We start from the raw sequence: 15,392 nt of genomic DNA, 5'->3' as shown, positions 1-15,392 counted from the left end.
GAGTTGATAGCTTCCTCAACTCACCACCATGCTCCTCTCGTTAATGCAATTCGTGATCTTTTGGCTAAGGACTAGGTGGTCGTGCTGCAACATACCTTGCATGAAGGCAACTCGGGTGCTGATTGGTTGGCCAACAAGGGATCTACCATGGAATATGGATGTTGGTTTCACTGTTTTACCCAACTACCCTAGTGATTTACATTTTTTATTAGTTGCTGATTCTGTGGACACTACTTTCATTAAGCCCTAGTTTGTTCATGTTTCCTTTTCTTTGCTTTCCCATTGATAAAAGAAAAAAAACGGAAAATATTTTGTCAACCCAAACATGTTTCCACATATTTATCCTATTGCAGTCATTAATTTAACATTTGCTTGCGGAGTTAGGGGACCGCTACGTATTTGATGAACCAATGTACGATAGACCCACACTTTAAATGTTTCATATTTTTTCAAATATCCTTTATTACTAGTTGTTTTCGTTATTTAAGATATGTGGGTCCAATCCTTCAACCAGCCCAACAGCCCCTACTTATGCCATGACAAGTAGAATGATTCACCAAGTTAAATTCTCAGTTGCATAAGCATACAGGTTTAATTCTCTGTCTTTACTTTGTCATTAAAGTCCTCACTTTACAAATGAATATTTTCACGTTCTTTCCCCATTGAATACCAATATTTGTACTAATATAGACGCACCAGTGACAAAATAGGTTCAATAAAACTATTTACTTCTTTCTACTAAATAAGAACTTTAAAAGTTTTTTTTAAGGAAAAATAAAAACGAAGCTCGCTCATAACAAGGCTGGGGAGGATTACAATTAATGGTGGTTTCACTAATTTATAAAATAAGCAATTCATATTTCCAGTATAAAAAATAAAGAAGCAATTCATATAGTATCGTACTACTTAGCATGGACTATTAATTCAAATTCCTTTTGACAGATAATTTACACGGTTTCCTTATTTTAATTTATTGTGTAAAAAATTCAGTGTGAGGTTCAACATTCTTCATATTTGAAAAAGTGTATGTGGAAACTTAAATTGTGTAGTATCTACAGCTTTTCGGCTATCATCCTCATGGTAGATGAACATTAATTAGAGCAGAGAGTGAGGTAAGATAAAACATTGTACTTTGTCCCAAAATAAGAAGAAATGTTGTACCGAACATATTAATTACGATCTCATTCCTCTTGCAGCAGGTGTAATATATTAAGGTGATTTATTTGATTTTTGTATTGTATTGTCTTTTTTCTTTTAAGCAAAATTGTTGCTCTGTAACTTTACATTTCGTAGTCTGAAATGGGCGCATAGTTTAGTTGAATTATAATTGAGACTTTGTACCAAATCATGTACATGTTTCTGGTCATACTCACCTAAAGTATCTACTTTTTCATTAAGTAATCACTTATTTTCGACCAAAAACGAGAGTTGGTATGAAAAGTTAATATCCATACCAATTCGTATATTTCAGCGCTTATCTGAAAAAGAGAAATACCTTAAAAAGAATGTTTTATTGTTTTTTCCTCCTTCTTAATATTTTTAGGGTTATACAAGGAGAAAGTTCCTCTAAAGTGCACTTGCACTCTAGAGGGTAATGTGCAATCATCTTAACTCTTTATTATATTAATGGTTCAGATCAAGAAATACATTATAAAGGAGTCTCTTCTGTTATTTAAACAATCTAATTGAGCCCCTATACGTCTATGTTCACTTTGAGGTTTGAAATAAACTCCGAACGAGTGAAATGAGATACACTTTAATAATATTTTACTCCTTTTCCATAGCATACTATTTTACCGTAAATCCACAAACCCTATCTAATAGCATTTTCAACTCATTAGGATTATTTTTTAAAAGCTCTTATTAAGATTCTTAAGTGTTTTAACCTGTACATATCACTTATTTTTATCATTTCCACCTTAAGCATCTTATAAACATCCAATCTCTCTAACCCAACACATCTGAATTTGTTACTAAATGAGTCTTACCAATAACTCCACATCTTTATATTTTATCAAGTTAATGATTAGAAACATTAATTATTAATAATATTAATACGATTATTACTATTATTAATAAAGAAAAGTTGCATTTTGTGTATAAAAAAAAGCATTGGTGCTAAATAAGAACTCAACAAAGATTTGTTTCAATGAAAAAATCTTGTTTGGGAGGTTGTTAATAAGAAAACAAAGATAGGAATCTCATGTTGCAAATGGCCTAAGTTTGTTTAGGTAAGTTTAAGATAAATATTAATGGTAATTTTGGTTAGATGGACAAAAAATAGAGAGAGAAAAAAATATGAATACTTTTTTTGTTGGAAAAAAGTGAGAAGAAAAGAAAAAGGAAAATTTACTTCTAGAAGTGAAAACTTAAAATTTCCATTCTTTCAACTTTTTTTTAATTAAAATTTAAAACTTTTTTCTCCTTCCCTACCTTCTTTTCCTCGTTCCAATAAAACTTTAAAGGTTTGTTTGGTGAGAGATGAAAAAATGTGTGTATGAAAGTAGAAAAAAGAAAAATAAGGTGAATGAAAACAAATAATTAAGAAATATAGTAAATTTTTAGAATGTTTGGTTTAAGAAAAATTAAAAAAAAATAGAAAATATAACGTCTAAGTAACAAGACTTTACTTTTCTCATGTATAAATAAGGATAAAAGGATTGATTATATTTTTTGTCTCTAAAGTTTTTTAAGTTTTCCTTTTAATTAGTTTCTAAATTAAATTTTGACGGGTGATAATCTCAAACTTTTTTATACTCGTTAATGATTTTAGTTTTTGGTCAAATATTTCTATTAAATAATGATGTGAGGTTTTTTTTTTTTAAGATTTACTTTTATGTGGTTAAAAACAGCTCGAAAATTGCTTCTTGTGAATTTCTTTTCTGGATAAAATGATTTCTTAGCCGCCAAAAATTACTTTATTTTAAAAACTCAAGAACCTCAAAAGTGCAAACAGCATAAAAAATTCTTAACAAAAAGAACATTTTGTAGTTTCTTTAGATTCTTTTAGGATGTTCTTCAATCAATTTTTCTATTAATAAGTACTTTTCGTTAATCAAATTAAAAATTCATCTTGGTAGTTCGCACAATAAAACTCCAAATTGTAATTAAAAAAAGAGGAGCAAAAAGTAATAATAAAACACAAATAACTACTATTCCAGTAAAAAAAAACACAAATAACTACATCTAGATTTTTTATTCCAAAAATATTCATTATTAGTATAGCAATTGAAAGAGCGCGTGGTGGCTAGAGTCGCGTGGCAACGAACACTTGAACATATTTCCAAATGTGCAACCTTCCAAACTTCGTCCATTTAAGTGCTCTCTTCCCTTCATTCTCTTCTTCACTCTTCATCCCATTCCACTCCTTCTCTTATCTTCTATTCTCTCTCTCTCCACCAATGCCTTGAATTGAATTCTCCCTCATGGGTTTTCTCCGGCGACTCTTCGGCGGCAAGAAGCACCACAACCCACCACCCTCCTCCGACGCCTCCAAACCCAGCAAAGACAAGAAAACATGGAGCTTCGTCAAACACAGTACGAGGTACAAACCCAACACATTACCAACAACACTTAACAACAACAGCAACTTTGACCCTTCCACTTCCTCCTCTCCTTTCCCCGAATCTTTGGACGCCAACAAACATGCCATCGCCGTCGCCGCCGCCACCGCCGCTGTCGCCCAAGCCGCTCTCGCCGCCGCACACGCTGCTGCCGAGGTTGTCAGGCTGACCAGCAGCACCGGCTGTGCCTCCAGCCTGCCCGCCGCGGCGCCGCAGTCCCGGCGCGTGGCGAATGAAACCACCGCCGCCGCAGTGAAAATCCAGTCGGCGTTTCGAGGTTACTTGGTACGTGAAAAATCTTGTTTTGCTTTTGTTCTTCGGAGTGATTAATGTTCACAGTCAAATGTTGTGTTTAAGTAACTATGTAATTTATTTAAATTATTGTTTTCTAATTTAAAGGATTTTTTTTATCATCGTTTAATTATAAATTATTTTGAGTATTATTTTTTAAGTATTTGTAGCAAAAGTTACCAATCTTTTGATGGGATGAGAATTTAAGTTCTTTTTAAAGGCATTTAAATTGAACCGTATTCTTTTAAATATGTTTTGGAAGTGAAATTGACACTTCTAAGTGTCATGTTACGTTGCTTAAGGTTTTAAATGATGAAAGATCAAATTAAATTGATGTTTATTGATGAAAAAAAAAGTTGAATTAATGTTGAAAATATTTGCTTGAGTTTTTCAATGATTAAATTTGAGTGTTTAAGACGTTTTATTGGAAAAATAATTAGAAAATTTTTTATTATTAAATTAAGTATTCTGTGTTTTGATTAAGAGTGATGAAGTATGAAGTAATTGATCCAAAATCTTCTTTTGCTTGGTCTTGTTGATTCAGTTCTTTTAAGTTTAAAGTTCAACACATGTTTTTCTCATAGTCATCTATTTTTCTTAATTACCTCTCGTTTTATTTGACTTTGACCCTAGTAAAAAATTATTTTTCTTCATTTTAAAATTTCTCCCACGTTCTCAGCGCGTCAGCTAATTTCAAATTTGTTGACTCTCTATTTGTATCTGATTTTCTGTGCGTGCTTTTTGCCCTTTAATTTTTCTCGTTGAAATTGAAATTTTCCCCCACACTGTTCTTCTTCTCGGAAAACAAACCCTAGTCAAATATCATTGCTTCATTTTCAACGCTGTTTCTTTTTTCTTAAATTTTTCACCTATCCAAAGCAACCTGTTTCCTGCCACAAGTCACAACACCCATGCCTTTTCTTCTTCCAATAAAAAGTTAATCTGCATCGTTAGGATCATGTTAAAGAATTCTATTAGTACAGTATAATTTTTCACAAAATAAATTCTATTAGTAAATTTTTTAATTATTAGTGTCTTGAAGCTGGCTACATCCTAAATTTTTAATATTAGTTTCTTTTGAATAATTCTAAATTCCCTTATAATATTTTCTCACAAACCTTCTTACTTTTTAAATAAAAAATTTAAATAACAAGGTTATTTAGATTAATAGATTTAAGAAGTATAATGAGAATAAATAACACTCCTCTTTGTTTTTAGCTTGTGGTAAAACTTTGGTCTTTGGTAGATGTTGTGTGAGGACTCGGCAATTTTGGGTTCCGCCGACAAATCTCTACAGAATCCAACTTGTAACGTTAGCAAGATAGGATGGGAATATAAAAAATCGTAACTTGTCTATATCTATCGTTTTAATCTTAAAAACTATTTTTTGGTTTGAAAGACAAAAAATATCGATAATTTATTTAATTCTTTGGGAAAAAAATAAATTAATTTCCGTAAGAAATTAAATTAATTGACCTTTTCGTATTCTAAGACGAGAAATTTGATTTTTAAATTTGGATGCTGATGTATGATTTCCGAATCTTGTAGCCTGAAAAGATAATTTATATTTTATATTTATTTTCAATGTTATGGGTGTTGACTGCCACGTGTATTCCCATCACGAGGTGGCTGCAATTTTCATGTGTTGAGTCACTTTTGTGTTGTGGGGTGTGTTCTGTTCTGCCTTTTGTCGTGTACTTGGACTGTGCCGTATTGCTTATGTGTGATTTGGATCCTTGAGAAAATGTAGCAGTGTGACTAGACAAGAGTCAATGGACAACAAAGAAAGTTTCGAGAATTGGAAAATGGGTAATTTGTGGGAGTTAGCATCTTAGTGTGAGCCCCACATATTGGTGAGTTATGATACTTACCTTTCCGGTGGCCAAAGTAGAATGTCCCCAAATGTACCCAAAAATAACACCAAAGGTGAAGTGGCCCTGCACCAACACATGATCAGCTATGTTTCTTAGGTCATGGACCTAAGTGCCCGTGCTTGTTGTTAGGCTACCTATATTTTACTTAATGTAAGTAATAAGAGAGTCACGCACAAGTTGGTAAAAATACTAGTTTTGTTTTTTGGCTTGGTATGGTATGGGGTACATTCATTGACTCATTCTTGATTCACGTAAGTTGTTAATGATTCAGAATGAATTCTCACACTTTTATAAGTGAGTTCGGATTTCCTTAATATCTTCTTTGTTTTTTTATGATGGACAATTTTGTCTAAGAAAATCTCTTAACCGGTAGAGCTGGTTGTGGTTAAGGTTTGCACTGAAATGTTTGTGTCTATTTGATTTTCTTCTGAAGGTTCCAACATGTCATTAGTACTTTGTCAAGTAGTGCTTTGAGTATGGGATTAGGGGGTGTCATACTTTCATGTTTAGAGCATTGTCCAAGTAATCCCTTAATTAGAGCATTGTCTCATAATTTCAGAATGTGATTAGCGTCTTGTCCCTTAGTATTGGAAGTGTGTATGCATTCTACCGCTTTTGTTGATTAAAAAAGAAAAATGGTACATTGATGGATTTATGTTAAACTTGTGATTTCTTGGGCTTGACAAATGAAAAGCCGAAAGTGAAAAAGCCATGTTTTTTTGGGGGGTTAAAGTGAAAAGAGATTTTTTACACCTTACTTTTAACCTTCACGTGAGAGGAAACTACTCTTGTTGAGGACAACACGGACCAGCAGCTAGGTGTAATGTTTTTTGTTTTCTTTCTAAAAGAAACTGAAAGTAACATGAAGATTACATTATTCGTTCAACTTAAATTTTTCACCTTTTGTCTTCCAACCATTGTGGGGCATGCAACATAGGAAGCTTCAATGAATATGAAGGAGCATCAATAATGGATGGTTTTCCACTGTGTATTTATGTTTACTAATGATTACGCCCATCAACCTCAACCCCCCTCCCCTTCTTTCTCATGTCTTTTTCGTTTTAATATTCTCCACCTTTCTGACATCCTATGCTTATCTATTTCCCATATTTTATTTTAATATTATCTTGAGAGTATCTTTATTTTATTCTGGATGTAGCATTTTAAAGTAATATTTCCTAAAGTGAAGAATCTTACCATAGATAACAATGTATGATTAAATCACTTTGTAAAAACTTTACATGTTAATTTGTTCTAACTAAATTCTTTTACAATTATATAACAATGCAGTTACCCTTTGGATTATTTTTGTTTGTCTTCTTTAACTATTCTCTTTTTCTCCTGAAAAAATGTGATAGTTCAATTTCATGGGTATGTTTTATGAACAGTACGATATGGAATAGAATTTTATGATTTACTTATATTTTTTTATGTGAATTTGGAAGGCAAGGAGGGCATTGAGAGCACTTAAAGCATTGGTGAAGTTGCAAGCATTGGTGAGGGGTCACATTGTGAGGAAGCAAACTTCAGATATGCTAAGGCGCATGCAAACCTTGGTGAGACTGCAGTCCCGGGCACGTGCAACTCGTGGGAACTTGTCAGATAATATGCATTCTTTCAAGTCTTCACTTTCTCATTACCCTGTAAGCAAAGTGGACATATATACATACACACACATACATACATATATATATATATATATATATATATATATATATATATATATATATATATATATATATATATATATATATGTATATGTATATCTTTTTTGTTCTTTTAATTATTGCCATGACATGATCCTTATCTAATTAAGCTGTAGTTAACTTGTTACAAAGGCTATGTGATGGCATTGGCATGGCATTTCACTTTCTTCAAACGTGTTATCTTTATTAATGTACTTTTCTTTTTCTACTTTTTTCTTTCTTTCTATCACCCCACCAAATGTTTGCAATTAGGAATCTGTTACAGAATAACTTTCCACCCTGTATAAAACAGCGTGTTGCAAAATAAACCGGTGCTAGAGCTTGCTTCTATAGATAATCTTTAGGTTGGATCGTGCCATTGTGATAATGATAATCATTCATATGTGACTAATCAAATAGCTCATAATAACCATTAATCCTTTCTTTGAACCTTTTTTTGTTCTTCTTTCTTTTGAATAATTGTAGGTCCCTGAAGATTATCAGCACTCACTTCGTGCCTATAGTACAAAATTTGATGGATCTATTCTCAAGGTACACATGGTTCTTCTTCATAATATTACTCCAAGCATTCTCCATTTTCAAGGGATCACTTGGATATGAATTTAATTTCCCCTTTAATTGCATTCTCCATTTTCAACTTGCAGAGATGTAGTTCCAATGCAAATTTTAGGGACATTGACGTGGAGAAAGCTCGTTTCGGTTCCCATTGGTTAGACAGTTGGATGGAAGAAAATTCTTGGAGACAAACTAGAGATGCATCATTGAAAAATGGACACCTTGATGATGAGAAGAGTGACAAGATTCTTGAAGTAGATACTTGGAAGCCACACTTGAACTCACACCATAGTAGTGGCAGCTCATTTCAGACATCATCACATCATTATTTGTCTTCTGATTACAACAATGAGAATTTTGTGGCCTATGAGTCTCCATCCAAACGTTCTTCCAAAGCTCTAAATCCAAGTCTATCTTCTAGGGAGGTTCTTCCCTTTGGCTCTTTGAAATCTCACAAAGGAAAAGAAGAAGCGGCTTTGCAAAATGTTGAGGATAGTCCTCAAGCATTTTCTGCCTCCTCTAGACTTGGAAGTGATGCAAGGAGAGGTCCATTCACACCAACTAAGAGTGAGTGTGCATGGAGTTTCTTCAGTGGCTACCCGGGTCATCCCAATTACATGGCGAATACCGAGTCTTCTAGAGCCAAGGTTAGGTCACATAGTGCTCCAAGGCAAAGAATGGAATTTGAGAGATATGGTCATTCCACAAGAAGGTCTCTTCAGGGTCTTTGGGAAGCAGGGCCTAGTTCAGATAGGGATTCTGATTTTAGGAGCAAGGCCTATGCAACAACCACAAGCAGCTGTTTGAACAGAATTGGGAGTGCCAATTTAAGGTGACATCACAAAAAAGATAAAGAAAACAAAAAATGGAAGAGACATTAGTTTCTTTTGCTTGGGTCTTCTGAGTATGACAGAAGTTTTAGGATGTAAGTATTTGACATGTACTCCTATAGTCTTTGTCCCCACACGATCAAGGGCCTGGCTCATGATTGGGTTTTACTGAATTTTGTTATGTTGAAATATTACTTGTTTTGGATGTTTTTACTGAATTTTGTTATGTTGGAATATAACATGTTTTGAAAGTGTTCATTAATCAATGTTGGTGTTAATTCTGATTCATCAGAAGCTACTTAACATCAAACTAGTCCCTTCCTACGAAAATATCAATGATTATAAAATAAGGATAATGCTATATGAAGACAATTTAAAAATGAGACAGGCTGAACATGTATTGAGTAATAAAGATGTATAATGAAGAGTTGTATACGTGCAAGTCATGTTTATGTACCAATATTCCAATTTCTTTTAATAAATAGAAACTAACTATTGTGTGCGTTTCTTCTACATCAAAACTTCATAAAACGCTGCATTTTCCAAGCAGTATTTTCATCATTTAGCATGCAAGCATTAATCCAATATGATGAAGAATTGCAACTTTTAGCAAACGGTCTGTTCAACTTCATTTCTAAATTCCATCTGAACATGCATGTTAATATTCACCATCCTCTTTTACCTGTAGTTTGTTGCAGATCTCTGCAATCTTTTATAGTCTGCTAATCCTTTAATAGCTATTACTTACCAAATGACAAGGTGGTTGTTTGTGCTGGAATCTTCTGCAATAGGAACATGTTGTATTTATGATACAACGATGCTTAAACAGCCTTTACATGGACAGATATGAACTACCAAATCCTGAATTCTATATCTTGTGTAGATATCCTGTTAATTTTCTTATGAGAACAATCTTATCGAATAAGAGACAAAAACACATTAATGAAACTTTCATCTTTATCAGAACTAGTCTTATTCATTAGAGGACTCCATTATTGTAAAATAGTCTTTTTGTTTTTTCTCTTTCGATGGTTTCTTTAAGTATACGCCAACCAGTTCCTTCCAAATGAACTGCATAAAGGAGTTCAGAGAGTTTTCCTCTAATAGCTGAAGCCAGTTTCTCCAATTTGATTTCCCACTGCCATAAATGTACATGTTTGAAACAATTCTTGTATCAAAATAAGCAACATCGATGCATAAAAGTATTTATGATGTAACACAAGGATTAACTAGTACAGAGTTATTCTAACTTAACCAGCGATTTTGAGTTTCAGTCATAAGTACATAATTACATTAAATATTCAGAAAAGACTTTGCTGCTCATAATAATTTTATCTACCTTTATCAGCCTTGTTTCTAAAAAAGGATATATGTGGTCTAAGAAAAAAGTATTTATTGTGTGAACAAATAATGATGTGTCAAAATGTTGTAACCAATTAGTAAATAGAGATGATGATATGTTTTGCTAAGTATTCTTTTTATCTTTTTTTTGGAAAAGTTCTCCTACTTTTATTTATCCATTGTTGTGAATTCATCCCAGTTATATTTTTTCGTGAATTCAGGGAAACTATATCTTATCTTTCTTTATAGTTTTGCCTTTCGGTGGCCCATTTCACATAAATGGACACCAAACAAAAGGACAAAAGATTGCATACATGAGGTGAGGTGACATATTAGACAGCATGACTCCCCTCCTTCCTTTGTTTTATTCTGTTCCGTTTTGCTTTGTTTTGTTGTGGTTTTTATTTCCCTTGGGACTATGAAAGGGAACTGTGGCCTTGGATGCTCACCGTAGGCCATGCAGTTGAAGACAATTGATAATGAGAATGATGTAGAAGCAATAGACTAATAGTTTCTGATCTAGTTTTGTTTTGGACCACACCAATCCAACCCATTTCACACTTTTCTCTCTCAGCTATCACCTTTGTATCAAATGGCAACTTAAAAATGCATCTTTCTAACAAATGCCAACTTAAAAATGCACCTTGCTGTCACTGCTTTTATAGAGTACTGTGTCTTTCATTATGCCAAAATAATTTGTTTTTATCAGTCATCAAAGATCAATAAACTGTTCATTTGAATCACTTTGAAATCAACTGTTAAACTAGATTTTCTCTCAGCATGATTATTCTCCTGAATTGAAAAATACAAATCAACACATAAAAGTAACAGTAGAAGAGGAAGAAAGAAAAGTTTATTATGGGGGTCATATAATCATGAATTAGTTGATTTGTTTTTCACCTGTCGTGAACATGTTATACCATGAGAAAAAGCAGTATTAACGAATTAAGAGGACACGTGAATCATACGATATAGTTTATTAATGGTGTGACATATACATGTACCTAAATAAATAAATAAAGGTCCAAACATTTGAAAAGTTTCATGTCGCCATCATTAAGAATTTGATTAATTAATGGAAACACCTCGTAAAAAAAATACGACAGAGGCATTGGGTAAGAGTGTAAGACCATAGTTTACTGATCCAACAACTACCAAACATAATAATTAATATGAAGGTGGGGCATAACAGTCCCCAGATAAATTAAGAGGGTTAGGAATAATTGGTAGGATAAATAGGACTCAATATGGTTGCTGTTTAAGTTTGGTGCTTGGAATTTTCATGTATGGCCACTTGTCAGATGATTGAACCAGGGGATTTATGGAATGAATAGCCTCCATCAACCCTCAAGGAAAGAAAAATTGGGTTAGATGTAGAGCTTGAGCGGAGATGAATTTGTGCTATAAAGAATGCATAAACCTTTGAAGCTCAATATATGGATTTTTTCTCTCTCATTAAAATCATAAAATTTCCCAATATATTAAATACAATTCAAATTTCCAAAATTTCAAGAAATAAAATTTTGAACATTATATTATTTGTTAATAGATGATGGTCCTTGATTGACCCTTTTTGGGATTATTTTATAACTGTCTAAAACATATTTTTTGTCTTTATAGAGTTCATGAAGTTTGGATTTTCTTTTTATTTTTTATTCCTATAAAATTATAATGTATTAATTTTTGGACTTAAAACTAGATTAGGATTCGGATGAATTGGAACCTAGGTGGTGCCTATAAAGCTAGTAAGCGCGATACCTTGATAATGAGATCAAATTACACATTGTCACAATCGATTTCTGATAAACCTTTTCTCCAGATTAAGATCTCCGTGCACCGAAATGCCACTCTTTGAAGTATGCAGCGATTTATACATGGTGGGGTTCGTTCTCTCTGTGGCCTTTGGTGCAGTGATTATGATGTTGATGGTTGGTGGGGTGGCATGGTGAGAAAAGAAGGGGTATTGCATTCTTGTTTTTTGTTTTTTAACTTAGATTAAAAAATGTCACTTTTGGATTTGGATGGTTTTGAATTACAAAATAAAACATTAAAAACTAACAAAATATTCTGTAGAAATTAAATGTAAACGTTACGAATCTTACATGACAAAAAATATATTTTAACTTTTATAATTTGAGTTTACAAGTGAGAAATTGATGTCTGAATTAGTTTGATGCATTGAAGTCTCGTATCTATCCTTGTGATTTCTTCAACTTACTACTTGTTTATAATTATTCTTGCCTGAACAATTGGGATTCATGACTATTAATAAAGGTTTTCTTATCATCGACTGTGTGGGACAATTAGAGTAGAATTGTTATAACTTAATCAATCATCTTGAGTTTAAATCATGAATATACAATTTTATTAACATTAAGTCTTAATTAACTAACTAAAACTAGAATTTTATCTGAGAGCCCAATGACAGTATAACAGGACCCAGGAAACAAGGTCCTGCACCGAGACTATCTTGTCATATACTAAAAAAACATTATATTTCATGAATCTCAACCATGTATACAATGGCGGATCTTGCAAGGAGGGAGGGGGAGCCATGGCCCCCAAATTTTTTTGACACCAGATATAGACATAGTGTATATACTTTTAAGTATGGCCCTGCGTCAATATATAAAGATATAAAAATAGATAATAAAATAATTAATAATTAACTGCTAATATGAAACATTGAACTTAGGTGCATACATGCTTGAGTCAAGGAAAGAATGAACATATACTAATATATATATATAAAAGATAACGTGAGTTGACAATCTTGATTAAAGAAAGTTAGCATGTTTTTCATTCTCATAAATACAAGTGTAATTTTTTAAAATCTTTAGGAGGCATATGTAGGTTTTATAAAAGGAAGATATATATGTGTATAGTTTTCTTAATTCTAAGGAGAAGCATGTGTAATTTACAAATCAATGAATTATTAATTGCAAATAACTTGAGATGAAATTACCGATAAAGGTGTGAACTATATGAATAATAAGCTGTGTGAACTATTGCAAATAACGTGGTATTGTACAAGTATTGAATACCGGGTGTTCTCAGTCGATTGACTAAGTTGCGGTACCTATCTTTGATTCCTAGATATTGAAGGAAATAATTTTAATCATTATGTGTTTTGAGAATTGAAAAATTGTACTAGTAAGTTTTGTAATTTTATGGTTGTACTTGTTTCAATATATTACTTTACAAATTATGATTTCATGGTTGGTTTGTTTAAATTTTGCAATTTTAATTAAAGGATGTGAGTTGACAACTTGAGTCACAATCTGACCATAATATGAAATCTTTATTGTCTCTTGCGTTAATTAGTTGAAATGTGAAGTCTTTGACAGCAGTATTTTTTTTTTAGAGACTAATTTTTTCTGTTCACATAGAAAAAAGAGGAATAGATATGTTGACATTCATATTAATGTATACTTGATATCCATAGAGACTACTAACAAGTTAGTATATCGATCAGGAAGCAGATGATATCTAATCCATGAACCAGCCAAATTCAATTAAACTCAATTAAATATTTGTAGGTTGGATGAGGTCATCCAATTGGATTAAATTAATTTTAGTTTAAGGAATCCAATTAAAATTGAATGATAGATGTAAATTCTGAAATGTACTATTTGAATACGCACAAAAATATTCATGAGTATCTTAGTATCCAACTCTACACATACTCAAATAATAATAATAATAATAATAATAATAATAATAATAATAATAATAATAATAATAATAATAGATAACCAAGTTATATAATCCACCAAACATAAAAGGAATCATGTTGTTTATTTGTTAAAAGATAGATCATGATCTTTATTTTCTTAGAAATAGGTTACATTCCTTAATTTTAAAAAGATCTTTATTAGCTTCTTTTTTTTCAATTTTCTCTGTTGATGTTTTATGAATATCATTGTTATATTTAGAAAAAAGATATTTGAATAACATTTTAATGATGGTGTATCTGTGATATCGATGTTCTATGATTATATTTTATAAAAGATTTTAAATGGGATCTTAATTTAATTACTATTATATTTTTAATCAATATTTTATTATCAATTTTTCATAATTAGTTAAAGTACAAATAATGGTACATGTATGCACGGCTATGTAATCCAATGAGAAAGGACATGCGTATTAAAACTACTGTCCACGCGAGTATGAGTCTGGTTACAGGAATTTTTAAAGGATACGCAGATGGGTACTATAATATCTTAATTCTAACTATTGGCATCCCTAAACACCTGTTAAATTATTTTTTCCTCATTTATTTTTTAGGTTCAAATGTTGCTTCTTTAATTTTAAAATGTTTAATTAGGTTTCTTAATTTTTAAAACAGATTCTATTTGATTCCATATTTCTTGTCACCTTCAAATATTTTTTTTATTTTAAAAATAAGTGACCTAATTAAATTATTAAAAAATAAACCGATCAAATTAAACCTTCAAAATAAGTCATGGAGAAAAAAAATAGTTTAATCTTACTTATTGTATAAAGAAAATGATGTTGATATGTAGACTAATATAAATGCTCCATAAGCCTACCCAATATATTTCTCATTTTTCTTTTATTCCTGCAAAATTCTTTTAAAAAATATTGTCATTGTTGTGAAAGTGAATAAATTGTTTGCAATCTCACATTCTAAACCCATTTAAGCCACAACTTTTACAAATCAACCCACGTAAATCTACAATTAAACACATCAATATTTTAATATTACCAAGGCTCGAGCCATTTCACCGAATAATTCATGAACATATATCCACCTTAAATAGACCTAATAAAAGATATAATCTTTTAAACTTCATTAAAATTGAAAAAAATTAAATTTTAGAAGAAAAAAAATAAAAAATATAGAACTAACCCATTAACTCTTACAATTTTATAAATTCATTTACATTTTATGAATTGACTCATGTATAAATTCTATTTATAGTAAATTTGATAGACTCAAATTTTATGTAAACTCAATAAACTTTCTGAGTTTATTTTTAACATTGGATGCTAACCAATGACCAATTGAAATAGTTTTTATTTGGGGTAAGTTCAAGTCGGTAATGGTTTCTGAAACACAGTAACTTGGATTTTGAACCATGTTTCCGAATTCAATATGCTTAAATTATCAAGGTGAATGAGAATCAAAGGAATAGGTAAAATTTATTCCAAACTATCATTGAAATACACTAGACTTGATTACAAAGAATATAGGGGCGGGATAAA

General features: G+C 31.6%; 1 protein-coding gene across 1 annotated transcript; it reads left to right on the top strand.

Moving 5' to 3' along the window:
• The first annotated feature begins 3,325 nt into the window (after positions 1-3,325).
• On the top strand, positions 3,326-9,085 carry LOC114390683 (protein IQ-DOMAIN 14-like). The gene is made up of 4 exons (XM_028351512.1): positions 3,326-3,848; positions 7,174-7,371; positions 7,900-7,965; positions 8,079-9,085. Exons 1-4 carry the CDS (start codon positions 3,426-3,428, stop codon positions 8,823-8,825), a joined length of 1,434 nt encoding a protein of 477 aa, XP_028207313.1. The 5' UTR covers positions 3,326-3,425; the 3' UTR covers positions 8,826-9,085.
• The last annotated feature ends 6,307 nt before the right edge of the window (positions 9,086-15,392 follow it).

The sequence above is a fragment of the Glycine soja genome, chromosome 16 (genome assembly GCF_004193775.1).
Source record: "Glycine soja cultivar W05 chromosome 16, ASM419377v2, whole genome shotgun sequence".
NCBI lineage: Eukaryota > Viridiplantae > Streptophyta > Magnoliopsida > Fabales > Fabaceae > Glycine > Glycine soja.
Note: the sequence above shows the minus strand (reverse complement) of the source record. Positions and strands in the feature narration are given on the sequence as shown.